Source organism: Aythya ferina, assembly GCF_964211825.1.
Source record: "Aythya ferina genome assembly, chromosome: 2".
NCBI lineage: Eukaryota > Metazoa > Chordata > Aves > Anseriformes > Anatidae > Aythya > Aythya ferina.
In genome coordinates, this window is record NC_140297.1 from 44,925,597 (window position 1) to 44,950,280 (window position 24,684).

General features: G+C 36.8%; 1 protein-coding gene across 3 annotated transcripts in view; it reads left to right on the plus strand.

Moving 5' to 3' along the window:
* COL6A6 (collagen type VI alpha 6 chain) overlaps positions 1-24,426 on the plus strand; it is a gene marked incomplete at its 5' end in the record, with an annotated part of 49,900 nt that extends 25,474 nt beyond the window's left edge. For all 3 annotated transcript variants that reach the window (XM_084509987.1, XM_084509986.1, XM_084509985.1), the window contains 26 exons: positions 987-1,040; positions 2,013-2,084; positions 2,569-2,595; positions 5,263-5,307; positions 5,563-5,616; positions 5,866-5,928; positions 6,932-6,997; positions 7,855-7,908; positions 8,836-8,871; positions 9,495-9,557; positions 10,364-10,426; positions 11,311-11,373; positions 12,717-12,779; positions 13,200-13,250; positions 15,103-15,138; positions 15,252-15,314; positions 15,479-15,541; positions 15,942-15,977; positions 16,870-16,906; positions 17,446-17,457; positions 17,560-18,053; positions 19,678-19,768; positions 20,395-21,066; positions 21,681-21,774; positions 22,022-22,287; positions 23,662-24,426. In XM_084509987.1, the coding sequence (XP_084366113.1) occupies positions 987-1,040; positions 2,013-2,084; positions 2,569-2,595; positions 5,263-5,307; positions 5,563-5,616; positions 5,866-5,928; positions 6,932-6,997; positions 7,855-7,908; positions 8,836-8,871; positions 9,495-9,557; positions 10,364-10,426; positions 11,311-11,373; positions 12,717-12,779; positions 13,200-13,250; positions 15,103-15,138; positions 15,252-15,314; positions 15,479-15,541; positions 15,942-15,977; positions 16,870-16,906; positions 17,446-17,457; positions 17,560-18,053; positions 19,678-19,768; positions 20,395-21,066; positions 21,681-21,774; positions 22,022-22,287; positions 23,662-23,834 (2,811 nt within the window). In that variant the 3' untranslated portion in view covers positions 23,835-24,426. The remainder of the gene's footprint in view (positions 1-986; positions 1,041-2,012; positions 2,085-2,568; positions 2,596-5,262; positions 5,308-5,562; positions 5,617-5,865; positions 5,929-6,931; positions 6,998-7,854; positions 7,909-8,835; positions 8,872-9,494; positions 9,558-10,363; positions 10,427-11,310; positions 11,374-12,716; positions 12,780-13,199; positions 13,251-15,102; positions 15,139-15,251; positions 15,315-15,478; positions 15,542-15,941; positions 15,978-16,869; positions 16,907-17,445; positions 17,458-17,559; positions 18,054-19,677; positions 19,769-20,394; positions 21,067-21,680; positions 21,775-22,021; positions 22,288-23,661) is intronic.
* Between the last annotated feature and the right edge of the window lie 258 nt (positions 24,427-24,684).

Sequence of the window (24,684 nt, forward strand, 5' to 3'; positions counted from 1 at the left end):
ATATACAGTATTTCCTTTAAGCTTTTATATTGTCTCCTTTATAGTTAGTTTTAAATATTGCATTTTTCACCACTTCTACAGCATAATAGTAGACCTCATTATTAAAGCTCTTGGTGTATGTAGTTACCATTTCTCTTGTGTTCTTTTCATTCCTTTACTTCAGCTTATTCCAGTAACACACTACATAACTTGTATTTGTAGTTTACACTCTTCAATTATCTGGTTTCAGTTAAATCCATTTTTGGTTATCTCTTAGCAAGGCTATAGTCTTGCAATAGGTATTCATAAAACAGTTTTTCGATCTCTTCTATTAGTCTTGTTGACATTCTTACACCTGCTTTATTGAAATGTCTGGATTATAGTGCTCAGACAAAGCAATATTCAGAATGCACATGTAATTGTACTGCAGGTAGACAGGCATGATGCCTTGGGTTGCACAATTTACAATTTTAAAAGCATGTTCTTGCAGCACAAATTTGTCTCATTCTTGTTCATTTTCATTCCTAGAAATTCTGTCTGTTCTAATTTCCCTGAGAGATTTTTTTTTTTTTTAACCTGAGGATATGAGGCTTGCATCACTTCAAATACAAAGTTGCAATATATATATACTTCCTTATATTTTTCATTTCACCTTAGAATTTCATTACTGTATAATATTTCCATGTCAAAATCACAAAGAAAGATACTTAGTTTGATCAAAAACCCACTGGGTTTGTTAATTCATTAAGCAGTTTCATGAAATGGTATACTGAACTCTTATATTGGACATTGTTACACTGTGGGTTTTTTTCCCACAACCACGTGAAGTGTTCTGGAATTGTGCAGAGTGGCTGTATAACTGCAAGTGGAGAAGCCTGCCCTCTCCAGCATAACCAGATCTAGTTTCCAATAAATGTTTTCTATCTGCATGTGCAGATTAATCCAATACTAATGAACCCATGTTCTTGGAGAATAGTTTATCATCTCGTATGTTCCCGTTTTTTCAGGGAAGTACGGGTTACAGAGGAATTCCTGGTCATCCTGGCGAGGAAGGTGGGATTGTAAGTAAACACTCTTTCCTGCTGCAATCATGTTTGTTGGTGCCTAAATCTGTCTGCATTTACTCATTCACACAGCATCATCAATAATAACCTAAAATGTATTTAAGCAAAATGCATCTTAAGGTAAATGTATGGACTTAATTCTCTATGTATCTGTACTTCACCATAATAACTAATAGCTTTTTATGTAAGAACAGAATCAGTTAGAAAGAAACATACAACAGCATCTTATGTGGTATATTTTCGAGTAATTTATATGATCATTTTCCGTGACAGACTCTACCCAGATTGTGTGATAATCTCAGAGCCATCTCTTCCCTTCTTAGCATGACTGAGTATCTTATAACTGGGTAACAAAATTAATTTTTTTAGTGTTTTGGTGACGTTCTAAATCCTTTGCAGTGTGTTGTGTGCAGTGTGTTGCAGTGTGCATGTTCCTTTCATAGAATTCAGCATAATGTGCATATGCCAAAGTCCAGTCCCCTAGGAGTATTTCTTCTTTCGCTGTCAAAAAGTAAATCCCATGAAGAATAAGTAACTTCCTTAGCACTAAAAGCACAGAACTAGGTTTACAGCACTGCACCCATTACATAAATATCACTCCTAACTACGGGTCAGAAGCCTGCAAGCCAAGAACAAGCCAAGGATTTCTATCTGCACCTAATTGTAAAGTCTGCATTGGAGTAGTTCCAATTCTCACAGTAGATTAGTCAGCCTGAATTTGCCTTTGGTGAAACTACCTAAGCCAACCCTCTGTTAAGAGGAGGACAGTAATGGAGAAAAGCAGCTGTCATCTAAGTTTATCCAGAAACATCATTGGGATGGTGGTTTAACAATTTCTTTGGAAATCACTGGTTGTAACTAATTTCTAGAGAAAATTTCCACAGAAATATTTAAGATACACAATTTTATGTTATCACTGGTAACAATCTTAGTATGGATGAATTTTAACATTCCCTTTTGCTTCTTAAGGGGGGCAGAGGTCCAATTGGTATCAATGGAACTCGAGGAGACAGGGGATGTACAGGTGCCAGAGGCCTTAAGGCAAGTATGTTACTTGGAAGCATTTCCTAATCTTGTTTTCCACTGAACTGTTTTTTGTACTGTGCTGTCTTCCTGAGGTACAGATGGAGAGCAAGACCTCCAGCTGTAAGAACAGACAATTTTTGCTGTCTCAAAAGAACTTTTTGAGAGGTTCTTTGCGTATTCAAAGTCTGGTCAAATGGAATGGGATTTTGCTGACTCAATAATTGCCAATGTCTTTACTATCACAAGCTCCAGATTGGCTGCAGGTAAAACTCCTAAGCTTTACAGAAAGAGAATGAAAATGAAGTCTGTACCATCTTCATAAAGGAAGGGGGTCAATCCCCTGTGTGGTAGGAGGGGGATGGTTTTCAATAGGGGTTACAAATACTGAGCCCATCAGGCCTCTGCATAGCAAAATTGTGTCCTGCTTCTGAAGCTTGATTTAAAAGATAAAAATAAAATATTGTCACCAAATTTCATTCATGTTTATTTTCAATTTCAGGGCTACAGAGGTTATCGGGGAAGTCAGGTATGTGTTTTCATGTGTAATCAATTTTATTTCAGGACAACTGTGCTCTGCTTAATTTTAATTCATTATTACTTTGTAAGATAAACACGAAAGCAAGGAAGGAATAGCATAAAAACCTTAGAATATTTAATATACTATTGACATGATTGTATAAGAGTGGATTTAAGTATGAGATGTTAAGTCTTATTTGTATTGAGAGTTTAGTACGGTTGCAGTCATAATTGATTTACTCTAATTGACAAGAAAGGAATTTACTTCTTATTTTAGTCATCTGTCAAGGGAGTAATTCAGATTGGCTGAATTTCATATTCTAAATGCTGAGGAAGCAGAGAAGAAAGGGGAGGGGAGAAGACTGCCCGATACTTATTGCGGATTTAAGCAGTATTTTTCAGTCATTATTGACACTTTTTCAATATCCAAACTTCTTTTCAGCTATTTTTGTCACTCACTGATATTGCAAGTCTACTTATTTAACCTTTCAAATATACCTGTTCATCAAAGAGAGATTGTTACCAATTTGTTAATAAAAAGTGAATTCTGGAAGACAGTGATCAGAATGGCAGTATTAGTTTCCAAGCTAGAGCAGTTTAAATGGAATTTAAATTTTATGACATGCTTTCATGACAAAAACACTCCTAGAAAAGATTTAGGAGCCTCAGAGACTTGGAAAACATTTACTTCCACCCTGAGAATCTGCATGCGTGAGGAAGTTCTGAGTGTGTTTTTTGATACCTCAGCTCTGTTTAAAGTACTGCTCTCAACTGACTTTTTAAATCCTCCTACGTATTTTTCTTTCCTATTCCATTTATATTCAAAATAATTTGTCCTCCTTTAAGTATCTGAAACATCTCATTATAGAGAAGGGAGAGTACTTACTGATGATTTTGATTTGTTCAACTTGAATTATACAGTGGAAATTGGTTTACCAGGAGCAAAAACCCTACCGAAATCTAATAAAAATGTGAATATTTCAGTATGTTGTGTCATCAAATCCACTTTTTATTTCAAATAAAAATATTAAACTTTCAGCATATAAAAAAATGAATTCAATACTGTTAGCTCAGTAAGGCTGAAGATGTTTATTGAAGTCTGCAAGACATTTTAGTACAACTATTTGAAAAAAAAAAAAAGGCAATACAGAATATTTAACACAATGAAGTTTAGATCAGGCTGTCTGAGGTAGGAAATGGGTGAGGGAGAAAATAAGACTTGAGCAAGAGTCTTGGATTCAAGAGTCAAGGCTTGCTGAATACTTATTCAAGAAATTTTTGTTTATGATGTTAATTTTGCCAGAAGGTACAGCCACTTGATTTTTCTTGTAGTACATTTAAAACTGTTAAAAATGAGTAACACTTTTTCTCAGGAACTTTACCTTGGTGGTTTTGAAAATTCAATTTAACAACAAAACGTACAAAACTATTGCATCTGTAGACTCTATCAGACTGAGGCTCCAGTTGGTTTAGCTGACATTTAGAGCATGCTGTTGTGTCACATTCAGTGATTTGTTGAATACTTTTTCAGCTCTCAGGTAGTAAAATGACTGTGGCCTCAGCAAATTTCATTTATTAGTAAAAATAAGAACATCACAGTTAATTCTTTTCTTATATCCAGCAATGAAAGAGGGAAACACTTCAAAATATCTTTAAAAATGAATATATTGCATGGCCAGATCTGAAAAATTGTGGAGGATGCATAAATGAAGGGAGGTTCTGACAGCTGTAACTCTACTCAGCAGCTTCATTCTTTATTTCCAGAGCAAGTTAACATCACTAACTCCCTCAGGTTTGAGTAGGTATTTTTATGAGAAAATGACTTCCATAAATGGCTGCAATGTGGTGATTGATTTCTGCAAAGGGAAGAGAAGAGCAGGGCTTGTTTGCATGGGAACAGGGTTGCTCTTTATGTGGCACAAAAGGCAAGAGAGACCAACTTTTTCTTTAATCTCTTTTCTTAGCTCAGCCAGAAGCAGCCCTCTTACTTGTATTTATAGTGTTGTCCTCTCAAGCTTGCTATGCAAGACTACAATTAGTCTTGTGCTAATTGTACAGCTGCTTCATTGATTCCATGAACACGTTGGCAAATAGTGCCTTCAGTAGTTTTGGAGGTGTTAACGTTTTGAATAATACTATTTTATACCACAGATGTCAGGACTGATCCTGATGGAAACAAGCATTACATTGCCAAAACAATGATTTTTTTTTTTTAAATGTCCCAAAGCCTAAGATATATTTTCTATAATTGTTCTTATCATGATTATTCCTTTTAGCTTTTCATTACACCATTCACAGTAATAAAATGAGTTTTAAAAACAAACCAACAATTCAGACATCTAAGGTAGTTGTATTTCAGAATATACCTAGTTTTTGAAGGTGCTGCAGTTGTGAAAAACTAGCATACAGCAAAGCACAATTTAAATCCTGGATAAGATCTGTAGTTTTAACAATTGTTCTTATTAACTGTTCTTAACTATGAACTCTTTTAGAGGTTAATAATTCTTTTAAAATTCTTAATTATTAGTTCCTAGTTATTATTCTTAATTATTCCTGCTAGCCACTAAAAAAAACTATTCTTTTTCAAGTATCCAAAAGCAGGGTCAACACCTCTTTCCTCAATCAAGGACACAAGTGAACTGATGCTAATATGATGGCTTTTTGCTTATTGCTATAGGGTGAACACGGCGACAGTGGACTAGATGGCATTGATGGAGAGCAGGTAAGCTATGCTTCAAACATGTAGTTCAATTAAAAACCTAATTTTGAACCTAGTTTGAATCCATTTCAAGATTCAAAAGCACAGATTTCTGCCTCTTTGAATGGGCTTTAAATCTGAACAGAAAATCAGTTTAGTGTTTGGAGTTGCATGTCTGATAGAAGTTGGATCCTGTCAAACAGAATTTGTGAATCGCATTTATTGGAAAGAACATTCATTATTTTTCATAATTTCTTTCTTCCCTCTTTCTGAGTCTAGGGAGACAAAGGACCTCCTGGGCTTTCTGGAGAGAAAGGCAGCCCTGGAATACGGGTGAAGTATCATTTATAGCAACAAGATTTTACAAAAATGTCTTTCTGAAGTGTAATGCCTGTGATTTTTTCTCTAATATAATATCTAATATATATAGCTGCCTGTTCTCATACATGATGAGGCCTCTGCTGCAAATCAGTGTAGCTCCACTGATTTAAACAGATATGTGTTATCTTGTCTGGCTTCTCTCTACCACAGATACTGTCTCTACCCACACCAGAATTGTTTGTACTCTTTTTATAACTTTAGGGCAGAAAAGGCCCCAGAGGAGAACCAGGTGAACGAGGACAACCTGGTCTAAGAGGGGATCATGTAAGTGTATTTCTTCATTTTTTTTAGGTTGCACTGATTTGTGCCTGTTATTTTCTGAAGGAGCTGCCTGAGATATAAGTTATTTGAAGAGTTTTTCATGATCCTAGATGGTGCAATACTTTCCAAAGAGTATGGCATATTCCATCTGCTCTTCAGATGCAGATGGACTTGTGTGTTTTGATGCGTTGCTTGGAAGTAGATGTTTAAGCTTCAGGTCTCCAACTTGTTCCTTGCATTTTTGTTTTATTTATTTCTTTTTACCATGGACAAATAACTCCTTTTGGAGCTGTTTAGTCCTACCTTGTGGTTCTCGCCTAATAGAGGGATTTCTCTATCACTTAAAACCCAAGTGAACTGATCCTTTGTTATAAATTTATAATGATGCAAAGGCAAATTACTTTTTCATGCTGACATTTCTTCTATGCATGCTTTAGAGCTCCCTATATATATGCAGACTCTGAGGGCTAAAATTTCAGTGGAGATGTTATCTTCTTGTATCACAACTGTCCTATACGTATTCCAAAGATCTTCGTTCTAAAGAGTCAAGGATTATGTGATGACTCCTGTCTTCTAACGCTTTTAAAAGAAATCAGGTGCCATGGTAACTTGGCCTCTTTGAGGGATTGGGATTTCATATGTGTCTAGCATTAAGTGGCTAAATGAAACTCCATTCTAGCATGAACCCATATGAGAATTGGTGACTAGGTGTGATCTTAATTCAGTTAACAATACCCAAACAACCAGAACAGCTTCACATTTTCAAGGTTTGCTTTGTTGCCTATTGGAAATATTTATTTTTACCTCTTTGCAGAAGAAACCTGTGGACTTTGCAGAAGTGCTTATATAGTGTTCTTGCAAGTGTGTTCATTCAGAATAACATTTATATTCCTTTTGGGCTGCAAAGATAAATGTCATTAATCTTATTTCCATATCTTGTGCCTGTAGTTAGAGTAACAAAGGTATAGTCACTGAATATGCTGAACTTTCTGCTTTGCTTTTCCAGGGAGATCCTGGGATTAACAATAATGTTCGTGGTCCTAAGGGTGAAAAGGGAAACTCAGCATGGCAGGTAAGCAAGTAATTCTGCATTAAGAGCAACAGTTTGGATAATTGCCAAGCTGTATTGGATGTCCATTGACAAAGCAGCTCTTTTTTTTTTTTTCATGTTGCATTTTGCCTTCAGTGTATGTATGCAACATAGAAAGCTTTAAAATGCACATGATGTTGGTTTTTGTTTTATTTTTTTATTAAAAAAAAAAAAAAAAAAAGCTTTAAAAAACAGTTAATGAAGACTGTGGTAATATTCTCATGGAATACACCATCAAACTGGGCTTGAGCTAAGGGAAGATATGAATTTAGTATAAATGTATCATTCTAGCTCAATCTTATATCATCAAATAGATTCCTGGTTATGAGTTGCAGGAATTTAAAAAAAAAAATCTTACTGGGAAAAATGTGTTGGATATCACCATGCTGTACCCACTTTACTATGTAACTGCTGTTTTCTTGTGGTGATGGATAAATTCCATTTTGACCTGTAGAACATAAGAACTTAGTTATGTGCAGATAAAGTGATGTCTGAATTTTTACTAGGTTTTTGAGCCATAGTGCAAGAAAGTAAGTCTAACACAAGAGCACAGACTATTGACTGTCACACTTAGAACAATAAGCAAAAATAAGTAGTAGGGAAGTATCTGTAGTTGATGGTGGATGATGGTTTGAAATTCAAAACAAGCATAGTCTGTCTCATTTATAATTGATGATCAGGAATTGTTTGCAGAAAACAAGTCAGCGTTTAGCGTTTTCGCTGATTGAAGTGAAATTACTTAGGAGAAGAATAAAACAAGGATCAGAAAAAGAAAAATGTGTAATTACAAGAAAAAAGAAACAGTATTTAAAGTGCTTGTTCTTTACTTTGTTTTGCAGGGAGAACCAGGACCACGTGGACTCCAAGGAGAGCAGGGTCATAAAGGCCTTCCTGTAAGAACAGTAATCAATACATGTTGAAAATAACTGATCTAAGATGCAGTGGGGTTCCCATTCAGACAACCAATTTTTCTCTTCTTCCTTTTATCCCACACGTCAAACTTCTGCAATGAAAGGGAACATAAATCTTCTACAATTTTCATAGTTCAATATACTTGGCTTCAAATTTACTATCTTATATGCATTGTACTGGTTTTTGTTGTTGTTTTGTTTGTTTTTGTTGTTTGTTTTTTAATCAGGAATTTGCTATAAAATTAATTTCAGGTCTGATTCATGTGAAATTGCAAGCCTTAAATTCAGTGCAGACTTTTCTGTGAGGCTTAATAGCCTGGTAATTTTGCCATAGATATTTTTATCCCTCCTTCCACCCTGTGACAGTAAGTTCCATATGCCTGCTGCTCTTTTTCATCCACTGGGGACTGGAACCTGTGAAATCACCTCTTCTAGTCTGTTAGAAAGGTTCCTAATGCTAATGTATAAGATTGTGATCGCTTTTCATCCAAGCTGCAGAAGCATTCTGAAGGTTGCTAGTGGTGTTAAGTTTAACAATCATGTTCACTAGTGCTTATGAACAGTGTGCAGAAGGAAGTAGTGCAAACCTTTTAGCTCAGAGGTAGAGGAGATGGCTCTTTTTATTTTAGCCAAGGAGCCACTGACTGGGAAGATGTTTTCCAGAATTCTGTTGAGATGTCTTCCCTCTTCACTCACTAAGGGTCTTTTCTTTGATGAGGGTAATACTTGTGTAAGGATTTCTGTCCCAAATCCATTCTTTTTTTTTCATTTTTACCTTAAACAAATGGGATTTTTATTTCTTTGGAAATAGTCTCTGGTCTCTGTAAGTTGAATGTATTTACTTAATTATAAGTTGTTGTTTCACATTGCTTGGTGTTCTGGATGTAATCTCATGCCATTCCTTCTTAGGGAGCAAAAGGTTGGATAGGCCCTCCAGGTCCAGAGGTGAGTGGCTAACCCTGCTGCTGCCTGTTTACATGTCCAGCCTGAGCATTTGTTCCTCTTTACAGGAAAAATTTCAGTGTGATCCAAGACACAAGTATTCAGCAACAAAAAGTCTATTTCAAGCCAAGACAGCCTCGGGTGAATGTATTAGGGGCACTCCTGGCTTGAAAGATTTAGAACTGGGAAAGAGAAAGACAGCTTTTGTTGAAATAAAAGGACAGTCTCTTTTATTTTAAGGCGAATTTGGGAACACAAGTAGAGGAAAGACTTGCTAAAGATGAGGAATGAATGGAAAGGCTACAGAAATGCAGGAATATTTCTGAGATTGTGGTGTAAAATGTGAAGCAAATGGAACTGACATTTTGCTCTGTACCTCAAGAGTTCATCACACACCGTATACCAAAAAAAAAAAAAATTAAATTCTTTTGCTTTTCAACTGAGTTTTCTTAACTGGAAGTTGAAGCAGATTGAAAACTGCTTGGAAACTCTGGAAAACATTCTGTCAGCTAATACTCTGTGCAGACATGAAATGATTACCTGTTGATATGCATATGGCAGGTGTTAATTTCTTTTCTTACCCCCTCCCCCCTTTCTGTTTTTAATGTTTGCTTTTGTTCTGGCAGGGTGGAGAAGGAGATCTGGGGGAAGCAGGTTACCCAGGAAATCCTGGTTTTAAAGGCCCACAGGTAGCTAAAAGAACTTTAGAGATGGTCTACATGTTCGCTGTGGAGAAAATGAGTTGTCAGTCTTAATCTTTTGTTTTTCTTTTGGAACTCCTTGTTTTCTTCAACTAGTGAATATTATGAGGAAAAATCCTTGGCAGATCTCTGTGGCCCTGAGGAATTATATGGGCCAAGTTTCTCTTTCTGTTTATGCAAATGAGTCTTCTAGTGAAATCAAGAGGAAAATGAGTAGCCAGAATAAATAATTTAGTCAAGATGTCTCCAGCTTCCAGGATAATGTCAAGCAGATCTTCAAAATGAAGATTTTCATTAGAAATTGCTAGTAATAAGTACATAATTTCATTGCATTTTTGAATGTACTCTATTTCCAAAATGTGTTGGAATTGTGAAAATGATATACTTACTGACAAAAACAATGAGAAAATCCTTCTGTTAAAAAAAAAAAAAAAATAGTGTTTGTGGAGTTATTTTAAAGAGAACCATAGTGGTAGAATGCTTATTGTAGATTCCAGCTTTAATATTCTCCATCCACTGATAATATCAGCATCTGGAGAAAGCAGGCCTAGTAGTGTGTTGTGTAATGCTTTATTGGTTTCATAGACACCATAGAGGCTCCCTGAGTATAGCCCTCAGGCAGTGACCTTCTCAGCTGCTTCACCTAATTCCTACAAACAAACAGCCAGAAGTTTCACCTGTGCATTGAGGCTTGCAAAACAGGCCCTTGAATTCTGCTCATTGCAGTAAAATAATCTTCGTTGAAAGGCTGTGAATGCTGAACTGACTTTTCTTTCAATGCCTGTTTATGTCAGGGCCCAAAAGGACTACAAGGGATCAAAGGACTTCCAGGACCACAGGGCATGCCAGGCCTTCAGGTTAGCCTTAAATAAATAATATATCCTTGCTGCACACCTTAGGGCTTTTCATTTTTCAATGTTTGTGTTATTTTTCTAAAGAGTTTTTAACATATGTAAAAGAGCAAAGAAACTGAAGATTTTTCAGTATATTTCTTGAGCAAACTGATGGTCATATGAGGCTACAAATCTCGAGAAATAAGTTTAGGTGGGTGAATAGGAAGAGAACTTCAGAGTTAGCTTTAGATTCCTTTCTCAGTTCCATAGTATCAGGAATAACACCATGGCTTGCAGCACCTACAGGTCCAGATGTACACTGGATGAGTTGAGGGCATAGTTAGATACTCAGCTTGTCAGTGGTTTCATTAAAATATGACCTGTAAGATTTAATGCTAAGGTATGATGAGGTTTTAACTATTGAGCACTGACTGCTGATCTTTCTTGCATTTGTGTGATGCTGTTGATTTTGGGGCTCTTATTCTGGAATTAAACCAGTATAACTCAGCATTAGAACATCTGACTATGTCAGTTTTGGATATCTACTTTAGTCATGTTCAAGTTTATGTACCCATTTATACGTGTGTGTGTGTATATATATATATATATTCATATTGCTTGTGCTTTCACTGTCATACTTGTAATAGCTATGTAGATAGAAAATATTTATATCATACTTAATAACATTTTGGAAATTTTAGAGTAGTCACACAGACACCAGGAAATAACTTGAATGATAGCTTGATCCATAACTTACTGTGGTCCTCAAAAGCTTTGGCAAAGTCTGTTTATGTTCTAGTGTGTATATTGATTCTACAATAATTTAAAGTGGCAGTGAATGAACCTTGAGTGTAATGAAGCCTTGAATTCTTCATCGTATACCATTTTACTGATATTTCTGATTACAGGGTAGTCCAGGTCCCGCAGGTCTGCCTGGCTCTGCTGGAAAGCTAGGTGCAAAAGGAGCAAAGGTAAACATTTTTAAAGCATGTGATTGCAGCAATATGAGTGCGTCATTTAAGAATCTGACTGAAAAAGCATGAACTAACACTTGTGTTGTTGATGTGGAATATGTAAAAATTGTTAAGTTTTGTAAGAATTTTTTGATTGCATGGGAAGGCAAGCAATATGTTCAAGGTCACTTACCAGTGTCAGAGCTACACTACGAAGCTATTAGTCAGCATAACAGCTGTTTTAATTGCTGTTGTGATCATGGTTCTTGATGGGACCTGGCTTCTCACAAACTGTAGTAGGGGTGTGGCAGTGGCGACCCTTGAGCTTGTTTTAAGATTCTTAAACTCTGTCCATCCTATTGAAAATAAGTACCAGTTAATGAAGCATAGCTGTTCATTTTAACCTTTTTGTTCTGAAGATTCCTAGCCAGTTCAAAGACCCCTGACTGTTAGGATGGCTATTATAAAGGAATTAATTAATTTAGTTCTTCTCAACATAAAGGCTTATCCTGAATGCATGGTCCACATATATTATGGCTCAATTACTTGTAATAAACGTTATCCCTTGCTTTCCTGTAATTAATGTGCATTGATACAGGAGACTATTAAATAAAAATACGTGATGTTAGGTGTTGTTATATTTCTGCATCTAGAAGGCATAACGAATACCAGTTAACAAAGCCTTTTTAGTCTTTTTGAAGAATTATTACGTTCAGTACAGAGAGGTGTCAGAATGTCAGAGTGCTGCTGTGAAAAGAGTTGCTGTGTGAAAAGACGCAGTGACAAAGTTAGGAAGAAACACTGAAACACTGGATGTAATCACCCTGTCTTTTGCTGTAGCTACCATATTAACTGTTTTTTACTGGAATCACTCAGAGTCAGAGTCTGGTTCTGTGCTCTTTACATCTGGGGTTCTTGTTCAATAAGAAAGTGAAAACCAAAAAAAAAAAAAAAAAAAAAAAAAAAGGAATGAAAGAAAAGAAAATAGCCTTCCTGAGAAATATCCTCTGCTACCATCAGATGCTTTCATGCTGGTAAAATTCCAAGATATGTCCCGCCTACGTTAATATAACTTTTCCTAGAAAACACTCTTGCCAATAGGAAGTTCTGTGTAACAATGGGAGGTTTTTTGAGGCAAGCCCATGAGGTTTTCTCATTGTCTTCTGATTTGCCCAGTACTTTCCAGTTACATACCCAAGAAACCTTCTCTCAAATATCATCTGTAACACAGTGTTTTAATCTGCATCACGTAGCCTGTAAAAAGTATAAGCACATTTCAATCTAGCAGACATGTTTACATTTCAGAAACAAGTTCTCCTGAATGAGCCAAAATAATGTTTGTTACATTTCAATTATGACAGGGTGAACCTGGTGATCCTGGAAAGAAAGGTCCTCTGGGACCAACTGGACAGAGAGGTGTACGAGTGAGTATTTCTGCCCTAGTTCTGGACCCCTGTAATTTAATATTCATTCAGCTGGATCAGTTCAGTTTATTCTATTTTCACTGTTTGACACAGTTAAAATAATTTCACATTTGGTTCTCAGTTTCCTTATGGAAACCAGATTCTTTGTTGTCTAGAGATAATATCTTTTCACTCAAGTTCTCTATATGCACTAAAGAGAATATGCTAGAGGTATGTCACACAGGGGAGAATGGCCTTAATCCCTTTTTTCTCTGTATGGATTTTGCCATCATTTAGACGGTGTCATGATAGCTTGTCCTACTTTGTCAGTATCAGCAGCCTGGACACAGCACTGTAATGGGAGGTCTCTTTTCCAAAATGGAACTGGATATAAATCCAATCCTTTATTAAAAGCTTACTGATTATATTCAACCTTTGCAGGGCATGGATGGCAGACACGTGGATGGTCCTGTAGGGAGCAAAGGAGCAAAGGTAAGTGTTGGGAGTCAGAATGTCTCTCAGTCTCCATTGCACAAGGTCACTTTTAATGGGACCATCAAAGTTGATTCAAGGGGGATGTAAGATGTGGCCACAATGTGCTCCTGAGGTTCAGGAAAAGGTTTAGCTTTCCCATATCCATCCTTGTGAGAAATTCTGAAAAGGGTTATCTGAAACTGAAACAAATGTGGCTGTGACCTCCAACTCTGTTTCATGGGAGTTTAGGAATGTGGTTTGATACAAACACAGGTTGACTCTGGTGATCACTGAAGACTGGAGAGAGAATTATGCTCCCATTCTGAACAAGTGGTGACTTATGATGGTAACACATAAAAAAAAAGAATGGGAAGGAGCTGCTCTTTTGAGATCCACTCACCCTTTCCTTGGTGTGTATGAATATGGGGGTGTAAGTTGAACTTTTTTGGAGTACCCAGTGCTTTCTCCCTGCTCCAGTCTGCTTGACTAGCCACTCTTGTTTTCAACTGAGTTGTTTCCTCTTGTTTGGGAAACAGAAGCAAACCAGTGGATTCACTGGAGGTCCATCTGTTTCACTCTCTGATCTTTTTGTGGGAGAAAAATAATGCTGCAGAAGCTGCAGAAAAGGTATGAAAGGCTTTCCAGGAGGCTCTCCAACTGATGATCTCTTGTTTTTCTCAAATGACTTATTATAAAAACAACTCTCGATACTTCTTGCTATGCAAAAAATAAATAAATAAATAAATAAATAAAATAAATCTGTTTTCTTGCCTTCTTAGGCCCAAAAATTTCCTTTAATGGGAGATTCTCACAGGTTACACATATGTTATATAAAAGACTGGTTCTTTTAATCTCTTCAAATAAAATAAGTAGGAGTACTTGTTTATTTCAGGGAAGATCCTCTCTGTTACAAGCAAGGAGAAAAGGTTTCTGCTAAATCTCCTTGTTGTTATTCATTGTTTTTAAGGATTGACTTAAAGCCCTTCTTAAACACTGATATTTTTGCCCAAGGTCTGGTAGGGCTTAGATTAAAAAACTAAAAATAAAATAAAAATAATTCAGCCCAGTATGATGATCCAGAAAGAATGGGTTTTCCCCTAATAGCTAAGTGCATAGGCTTAATGTTGCTATAAATCACAGAGGTACACAAGTTAAATTACACTCTTATTTATAATGGGGGATCTATGTGCATGTAACTTTCCAGAAATAATAAGATAAAGTCATGTGATAAAAATCTGCTGGGCAAACCTTGATTGCTTTGTGATGTTTGACAACCATGTCTAGTTTCATAGGAAAGAACTCTTAAAACAAGGACATACATAAGTAGTGTGAATTCTGCTAGTTACTCTAATGTCAAGGAAAGATATGCTTCCCTTCTGATCAGTCTTCCTGAGAGTTCTCATTTTTGATGCACAGTTAAAGAGTATGCCAAGAACTGAAGTAACCCAAAACAATTAATGAAGTGGCTTCTAATATGCCAATAATATGTTATCACTGCTCAGTATGGAATGTACAACATTCCGAAACTGCTTTTAAACACTGCTTTGAATATTTTGTTTTAGTGATGATCACTGAATAAGATTTCTGCTGTATTTTACTAGGAGTCATAAATAATTTTTGTTAAAACACTTTTTTTGAGAAATGGGATTGTTGAAAATTCGGAAACTGTTGGAATGATTTACAATGCTCTTGCTTCATGTGAAAAAGTTGTTAATCTAAAAAGAAGTCATCTGAGAGTCGCCGCTGCTACTTGAATGGGCTGGAACACCAAGAATAATTTTGAAATTCTTTTTGGTTTAAAGAAATCAAATGCTAAGCAGATCACAAAGTTCTAGATTCTTATGAAGTCTTACTTTCTTTCTTCTGGCAGGGAGAACCTGGACTCATAGGGTATCCTGGTCCAGAGGTATGATTAAATGGACATGCTTGCTCTCATTATTTCTTGTTTTACTCTGTTCTCATTTGAAATCTGTCTGTTTTCTCCCTTCATATAAAGTTCTAGATTTCATTAATTTTTAGGGAGAAGATGGAAACCCGGGTATTCCAGGAGCTAAAGGACCCAAAGGAGTTAGGGGTAGAAGGGTAAGAATGATAAATCTGTTAAATTTTATGAAGAGTTCTGTAAGTAAAGCCCATATGTCCTGAGTGTTTCCAGCTCACAGTGCAGTTTTAGAGGTTTTTCTGTGCTGAAATTCTACACTTGAATGTGGGATTATAAAGAATAAAACTTTTGTTTCTATTTACAGGGTAATGCTGGCAGACCAGGTTCCGTGGGAGATCCAGGGGACAGAGGGCCACCAGGACCTATGGTAATGTACTTTTATTAAAAAATAATAGTAATAAATTGCTCTTAGATTGATCTTAAATTTGTGATTAGATTAATGGAATATTTGATAGTGTTTCATATGATAAACAATACTTAATTAACCTGGGGGCACAAGAACGGAGATCCTCAAGAGCAACAGGTAGTGAATATTTAAAAGAACTGGAAGGAAAATGTGCTGAGAAATGTCAGACTAGTGGTCTGCAACTCTTTCAGAAACAGGTCAGAGAAATCCATGCTGTGCAATTTTGTCTCCTCATATTTCAAATCAGCAAATGATTATTGGGGAAACACTGTATGCCTGCATTTTCTTTGGCCTACAGAGTCACAGATGGAAATATGTTATCAGAGTCTGATTTTCTGGATCTGTATTTAATTTATTTCAGGGTGCGAAGGGACCAAGAGGCTCCATTTTTATGGAAGTAAGTAATTACCTCACAGATAACTGCATTGTACATGGAACTAAGTTTTAGTCATCATCTATTTGTATGCACTGAATGCAATGAGCACATTTAATTGTTAGAAAACAGTATCCTTCTCAAATACTGGTCAGAGTACAGTGAGTATGGCCAGTCCTTCTGTTTGGCAAATAAAGAAAAAAATACGCAGATGGATTTACACTATTTACAAACTTTTGGGCCATTAATACTCCTTTATTCGTTACCCTATTCACATCAGTTTAAACACCAGCTCAGGTTTAGGGTTATTTCTCACCCTGTTGTAAAGAAAGACATTTCCTCAGCAATAGCTATTTTAACTGGGAATAGCAGGGCAGGATTTCTTCAGAATCCTAACCCATATAGGATGAACATTCCTAAGCAAAGGCTTCATCTAACCCTTGCATGGACAACTAGGTGCAGGCAATACTACTGCAGGTATATTCTGCCTTCCAAGGAGGGGAGGACAAGTCCACTCCTTCTTCACAGACCTCCCTCTTCCTCTGCAAGTTGCTGCTCATTTTCCTTTGGAAGTGTCATTGCTCAGTGACCTCCTAGGTATGATTATTACACAAAATAAAGAATGGCTAAATAGTTGTTTCATACTCCAAATTGTGGCTAAATGCCAACAGAGCATGTCTGGAAAAAAACAAAAACAAAAACAAAAACAAAACAAAACACTTAATTTCTGCATCAGGCATCAGGGACAAAGTCCCTGTACAATTTGAAATAGAGAGGAACTGGAATGTATGAATCTGGACTCCAAGTCCAAGTTCAGCAGCTTAGATCTGACCTTCAACTCAAACTAGAAGTAAGATTCCCGGTCTGGGATGGTCTAGGATTTGCTGTTAATTGCTTTTTCTTTTTGCTCCTGCAGCCTTGTGATCTTGTGAATTTTTCACGAAAAAACTGCCGTAAGTAGGGAGCATATTCTTTTACTCTGACTCCACCTAGTCACCCTTAAAAGAAAAAGCCTCCACTGGAAGCCCTGTAAACTGTTTGTATCAGGGCTTGGGTTAATGTTGACTAGTAGCTTTTAATTGTCAGAATTTTTCAGCAGGTATGTAAAGCAGATTTATACTTTCTGCTTGTTTTTCCTACCTTGTAATTACAAAAATCGTAACAAATTTCTCTTCTCTTCATTTACAATTAAATTATTTGGCATTGTGCCAATCCCCCTTTGGTGACTTCTCAGAGAAGAGAATATTTTTATATCATCTGTCCTCCTGTTTGGAAGTATTCATTCTCTCTCAACCTAGAACAACCTCTTTAAATCTAACCCAGTCAAATTGCACTGTTTTGAGTATTTGTTGAAGAGAAGTGTTGTCCCTTGTGATGGTTTCTGATACTTGTCTGAGTTTTAGATCAGGCTCCTTAAAGTGAGTGAATATGTCTCTATTTTCATGAATGTGATTCCAAAATAATTGATCTCCTCTCCATCTCTTCATTCCAGCTTGCTCATCAGGTAAGCCCATCAGGCATCTGCATGCCCATTCTTCATAGACTTGAAAAATACTAACAAAATTTGAGTTGTGGAAATACTTTGACACAAATGTTTTGTTTCAAGATACAGGCACATGTCCAGCTTATCCAACTGAAGTGGTGTTTGCCTTTGATATGTCTGAAGATGTTACTCCAGCTGCATTTGAAAGAATGAGAAACATTGCTATGTCATTGCTGAAGAGCATTAAGATCAGTGAAAGCAATTGCCCAACAGGCGCTCGTGTCTCCATTGTTTCTTACAATACCAACACGCGTTATCTCATCCGTTTCTCAGAATTCAAAAGAAACGACTTGCTGGTCCAAGCAGTCCAGAAAATACCACTGGAGAGATCCACTGGCAAACGTAATATTGGGGCAGCCATGAGATTTGTTGCAAGAAATGTCTTCAAACGGGTTCGTCAGGGTATCCTCACAAGAAAAATTGCTATATTTTTTGCCAATGGTCCATCTCAGAATGATATGGTTATCAACACAGCTGTACTGGAGTTGAGTGCCTTGGATATCACTCCAGTGGTTATTGCCTTCAGTGAAGTGCCAAATGTGAAACGTGCCTTTTCAGTAAGTAGATTGACTATAAAAAATTTGATCATCCTTATAGAAGGAAATTGTGTTACATGTAATGAAAAATGTAAGAGTTGGAGGCTAAATTGTAATTTAGTAGCATCTAAGTCAGTACTTTAATATTTTGTATTGCAATTTTTCTCATGTAGCCTTTTATCTATTAGACAATTCACATATTTGTTTGACTGTTAATTAATCTGAATGAAAGAATTCAGTTGGCATATGAGAAGGAAGATTATTCCCTGGGCTGCTTCACTGGTTAAATAAGAGCAAACATCATTATTTTGTTTTATTAGTACAAGCAGATTATGAATCTGAATGCATATAACGTGTTACTTACAAAGGTGCCAATTTTCTGTAAGTCAGTTTTAAGAGTAGAAAAGATTAGAAAAAGAACACCCACGTTTTCCAGTTAATCCGTATTTCCCATTGGCTGGAAGAACAGTTAGACTCAGCATTTTAAACTTCCCCCAGAAATAAATAGAAGGTTATACTTCCTGCAATGAGATACTATCATACAGCCATTTTTATTTAGCTTAATCGACAAGGAAGTATATTTTCTCTTGAATCATATCTAGATGGGGTTGGATGGTCAGTGAAATGGTAAGATGCTGGTGAAGCATCTTCAGGATTCCTCAAGCCTTTGTGTGATGAACTTTTTTTCTGCTGGAGAATATATATTTCTTCAGTTGGTCACAGGCAAAACATTTGTTGTTCTAATGCTAGAAGTTTATCTCCCAAGAAAGCATTTTCACTAAGGAGGATTTTTCTTTCTCAAAAAGAGCTGAGACAGAAAATCATGTCTTTTTCTCTGTAGCAACCTACTAAGAAAAGAACAAAGGTTATGGGCTTTCACTGGCAAAAAGTGATAGTATGTTTTGCCTGTGCTGAGATTTCCACTGACATCTATAAAGGTGCCTCCTCCCACATTATTTTTTGAAAGACTGTGTTACTCAGGCCAGAATATACGCTCTTCATTGTCAAGGGGAGGCTATGGTGACCTGCACAGAAAAGATTTTATGACAGGAATTGAAATTTTTCTTTCATTCATTTTCTTCCATTTACTTGCAATCACATGATGTCTCATTTTTCCCCTCATTTGTAGTATAGTAGCACACAGTCACCCTAATCAAGATATGGGTCACCTTATGCGTACAGAGAATACAAGTTGAATCCCTACCTAATCTAGATTCTATGAAGAGTAGAAAGGCAAAGTATAAAATTAATGTGTACATAGGAGTTAAGTTCAACACCATTCAGAAATATTTGAGCAAGCTTTGAATGATCTATTATGACTGTCTTAAACTGGCTAATAAAAGCATTAATACCAGTTGATTGTCCTTAGGAGTTGCAAAGGTTTAGCAATCTCTGTACTGCATGGTACTAAATCTTTAGGAGCATGGAGATCTTCTTGTAATGTTCCAGGGCAGATAGAATGCTCCAGATAGCAACTGAAGCCTTCTGTGTACCTGTTCAGTATTACAATAGCAGTGAAACCACCCAGTTAGGGACAAAATCTATTGTAGTAATGATACTAAGAATTAAGAACAAAGAGAAAACGTGATCTGTGTTTGCTGTATATACATTTTAACATTACTTTTATGTCTGCTTTAAAACCTAGACTGATAATACTGGAAGATTGCAATTATTTGTTTGGGAAAGACAACAGAATGAGAATTTGGACAGCATCATATATTGTGTACTTTGCTTTGGTAAGACGTTTTACATATTCCAGCTGTTGTATTGGTCTTTTTACACTTTCAATGACATATCCTATGTTTTTGAATAAAATAATTCTTCTGGGCAATATGAATAGTAAGAATTAGAGTCTCAATACCACAAAAGCTATTTAATTGCTATCCAATTGCTATTTAATTATAACAGAAATGCACTTGAAATAATGTCATGGTTCTAGGAAAACATGTTCGTATACTATAAATTCTGTATTTTGAGGTGGAGAGAGATTGCGAAATGATGATAACATTTCGGAATGTTGAACAGTGGTCTGATGTAAAACATAGAATTTTGCTCCAGTGTCCTTTGCCATGTTAAGTTTTTGATAGAAAAATTCTCAGGGGAACTCTGACCTGTTTTTACCTCATGAACACTTTTTGATGTCATACTTGAGTAATTTCCCGTAGTATCTCAAAACCTTGTTTAACAAAATTCATCCGTTGTTTCTAATAAGAACAACAAGATTTCTGATTGCTAAACTGATTTTTTTAATAAAAAAGAATAAGAAAAAGTAGATAAATAGGACTTAAAAATGTCTTTTTCTAAACTATTGTTTTTGCTATGTTGCTAAATAGTTTGCTGGATATTGGCTCTTCTTCTCTAGATAAATGCAAGCCCAGTACGCCATGTGAAGCGCCCGTTTCTCTACCTCTTCAGATGGATATGGATATTGCTTACGTTGTGGACAGCTCTCACAGCATCGCCAGTGAAGACTTTCAGAGAGCCAAAGACTTTGTGAGCGATATGCTAGATCAGTTTGATATTGCCTCACAGCCAAGTGAATCACGTGGAGGCATCAGAGTGGCATTGGTACAACAGGCTCCCAGGGGCTTCCTGCCTGACAGAAGAAAAACCCCTGTGGCCTTGGAGTTCAATCTAGGAACATACAGTAATAAAAATTTGATGAAGAACCATATCCAGGAGTCTGTTCGCCAACTGGAAGGGCCATCAGCCATTGCCTCTGCCCTACAGTGGACAGTTGAAAATGTGTTTTTTAAAAATCCCAGGCAAAGAAGACACAGAGTCATATTTGTAATAATTGGAAGCAAAACAAGCACATGGGACAGAGAGAAGCTGAAAGATATTTCACTCGGAGTCAAGTGCAAAGGATTTACTGTGTTCACTCTTGCGCTTGGCAGTAATGTAAATGACAATGAGCTGATAGAACTGTCAAGCTTCCCCACAGATCAGCACTTACTGACATTGGGCAGGGTTTCTACATCTGAGATGGCATATGCGCAGAGGTTTAGCCGGGCATTTCTAAACCTGCTACAACGTAAGTAGTATGCAATGGTGTTTGCATAAGTTACAGAAAGAATGCGGAAATGCTGTGTAGAAAAAAGTAGTCAGTGTATGCACTATCATTCTTTCTAGTCATAACCTAGCTAGTCTGTCTTTCATCTATAGTTTGCAGCAGATGCTGGACACTAGAATCACAAAATTATTAAGGCTGGAAAAGCCCTCCAAGATCACCTGGTCCAACCATCCCCCTACCACCAATGTCACCACTAAACCATGTCCCTAAGCACCACGTCCAACCTTTCCTTGAACACCCCCAGGGACAGTGACACCACCACCCCCCCAGGCAACCCATCCCAATGCCTGACTGCTCTTTCTGAGAAGAAATGTCTCCTCATTTCCAACCTGAACCTCCCCTGGCACAACTTGAGGCCATTCTCTCTAGTCCTGTCACTGGTTATCTGTGAGAAGAGGCTGCCACTCAGCTCCCCACACCTTCCTTTCAGGCAGTTGCAGAGATCAATAAGGTCTCCCCTGAGCCTCCTCTTCTTCAGACTAAACATTTCCTTTCCTTTCCATTCCATTCCATTAAACCTACTAGGGTTTAGAGGAATTTAAAATTTACCTGTGGCACATATTCTTTCCCCACAGAACAAATTAACGCTTATCCTCCTCCTGAACTTCAAGAAGAGTGTGAAAGATTAGATCGAGGTGACGCTGGAGAGCGAGTGCCTGTCATTGAAAGGTTTGGAACTGCCTATTAAACCTGTTGCGTGGGTATGGGATAAAATGATATATTTACAGTTATCTCCAAACATAAAATCTCCCTTTGGATTACTAGATATATTCAAATCATCTTTGACAGAAAAAAAAATCTTGCAATATTCAGAAGGAATGAGCCATGTGTAGTTTTAATAGCTGTACTGGTGCTTAAACATTTTTTTAATTTTTGTTTTCTTTGTTGTTTTTTTTCCCCCCTCCCTCCTTCACAGGATGCCTTTTCCCAAAACTGATGAAACTGATTACAGTGGCTATTTAAAAGACGTTGAAACAACGGAAAGTAGAGTCCTGGAAACAGTTAGAGAGATTAGCACAGAACCTGTATACATGGTTCCAGAAACGGAATATCATTCTGAGACGGAGTATTTCACAGAGGAAGATGCTAAAGGAGAAAAACCACAAGAGTATAGAGGAGCTCAGGAGAAAAAGGAAAACCTAGAGGCAACACTGGAAACTGGAGCTGACTATAGTGTTTATGGTATGATTTTAGAGTACAAAACTCTCTTTGAATTCTGTAGAAAGACCCTAAATTGTGAAGGACTTGGTTGAATATTTACTCAGTATGAAGCATTTCCATTAATTACATTTTCCAAACTTTTTTGTTGCCATGTCTTTATTTGGTCCAGATCTGTACAGTAAGAGATTGTAATTAAAGGCTGAAAGGTGAATCTGATTGTGAGATCAGTTTTCTTACCAACATCCTTTTAACAACATCCAACAACATCCTTTAAGTGTTTCTATTGTGTAGACTGTACTTGGAAATAATTTCTGTGGAAAAATCCAATGGTGTCTGCATAACTTTGGGAGTTGTTGCTCATTAATACAGCTCCCATCCCTCTGTTTTACATCTTTCTGGTCAAAAAGGATTCTGCAGAATGTCTGGTAGCCCCATCCCGAATGAGATGGCTAGTGCTTTTGCAAAACTTTTTAAATAATGGATCTTTGAATGAAGAGCTAACATACCTCTGAAATCCCAGACATCCACAGTGCATGACTGGCTTGCTCTGCACAGACAGAATTGGTCCCATGGCCTAACTACCTGTCTACGTTATTGGATCACTGCTCTCCATTAATAATGAAGATATGTTACTGTTTTCACTTTGCAAATGAAGTGTTTCCTGTGACGAAGCAGTCAGGCTCATTGCACTCATGGGAGCAGTGACATAAGGCACCTACAGGAGAGGTGTGAACTGCAGTTCTCAATCCTGATTTGTAATTAGTGACCCAACAATTTACTTCTAAAAATATGTAGCACAGTGTGAGAATTTGCTTTTTGAGAAATGTGCTTTGTAGTGATCTGTACTCACCTAATACCAGATTGCTACAAAGTGTGCAACTTTCACCTACTTTTTGGCTCATTTATACAGTTCAACTCTGTATTGCTCTGTGATTTGGCTAAGGGACTCTTACGGATAATTTAACCATCTGTGTATGTTCAACTGTGAAATTTTACTGAAGGATACTGGTGTAAAGCAGAGGGACATTCAGAAAGGTTTTAAGAGTAGTTTGTGCTAACTTTGTTTGCCCATGCTTTATAGAATGGGTATAATTATTTTACAACAATGTTGGTAATTGTCCATGTGAGAAGACTAAACACCTTCTAGCAGTTCTTCTGTTTTTGCCTCTGAAAATCTAGTTTCAGACATTCCTTCTTATCAAATTGATCATAAGTGGCACCTCTGGCCACACTGACACTGTAGGTTTGTGTGTGGATACTTAGCGACTCCTTTTAAGACTTTGAACACTGACTACCTCTCTCAACTGCTAAGTTGTGCTGAACATTATTTTCCCTGAAATTGCAATGACAGTGTGGAACCTTTCATTAAAGCTCTCTCTTATTTGCCTTTTCCAGATGCATGTGACCTGCCTCAAGATAGCGGAGAATGTCAGAATTATGATCTGAAGTGGTACTACAACAAAGAGCAGAAAACGTGTACTTGGTTCTGGTATGGGGGCTGTGGAGGCAACAGAAACAGATTTGAAACTCAAAAGGAATGTGAATTATTGTGTATAAAGTCTTTTTAGTGCAGAGAAACTTAAATTCCTTTGTATCTTTGGTTACACTATCAAGATGATGAGCAAAAGACATTGAAGGGAAAGGTTTACACAGCATTTCAGCCCCCAGATTTCAGCTGAAATACTTGTTAGAGAAGTTCTTATCTAGTAATTTAATAGTGAAAAGAAAATTAAAATTATTGCTCTGTTTATCTGAGATGTTGAGAACTGAGAAACTTCTGTTAGCAAACACCCTACTGTTTAAAGTATTGTAAATGTTCTTCTAAAACACAAAAATGTGCACTTTTAAAATGGAATGAATAAAATGAAATAACTCTTCAGATATTTTGATGAAATTATGTTAGATGCGAGACACTAAAGTCAAAATGTTTTAGTTAATTTGTTTGTATTTGCCTTATATACAGAATAATACTGAAAAGCAAGGGTCTGCTGGGTCTGGTTGGGATGGAGTTAATTTTCTCTGCAGTCACTGATATTACCAGAATGTACTTCACTTTGGTGTGGAGGATTTTCTACCATAGAATCGTTTTCAGCTTTTTCTTTTTTTTTTTTTTTTTTTCCTGAATAATACAATATATAAATAAAGTCATTCTTTCTCAAATATTTCACTTCTGCCATTGGTTCTTTGAAAAGTTTGGAAAAGAACTCTAAGATCATCAAGTCCAACCATTAATCTAGCAGTGACAAGTCTACTACAAAACCACGTCCCTATACAACACATCTTTTGAATACCTCCAGGGATGAAGACTCAGTTACTTCCCTGGGCAGCCTACTCCAATGCCTCACAATCCCTTCAGTGAAGAATTTTTACTAATATACAACCCGAACCTCCCCTGCACAACTTTGAGGCTATTTCCTC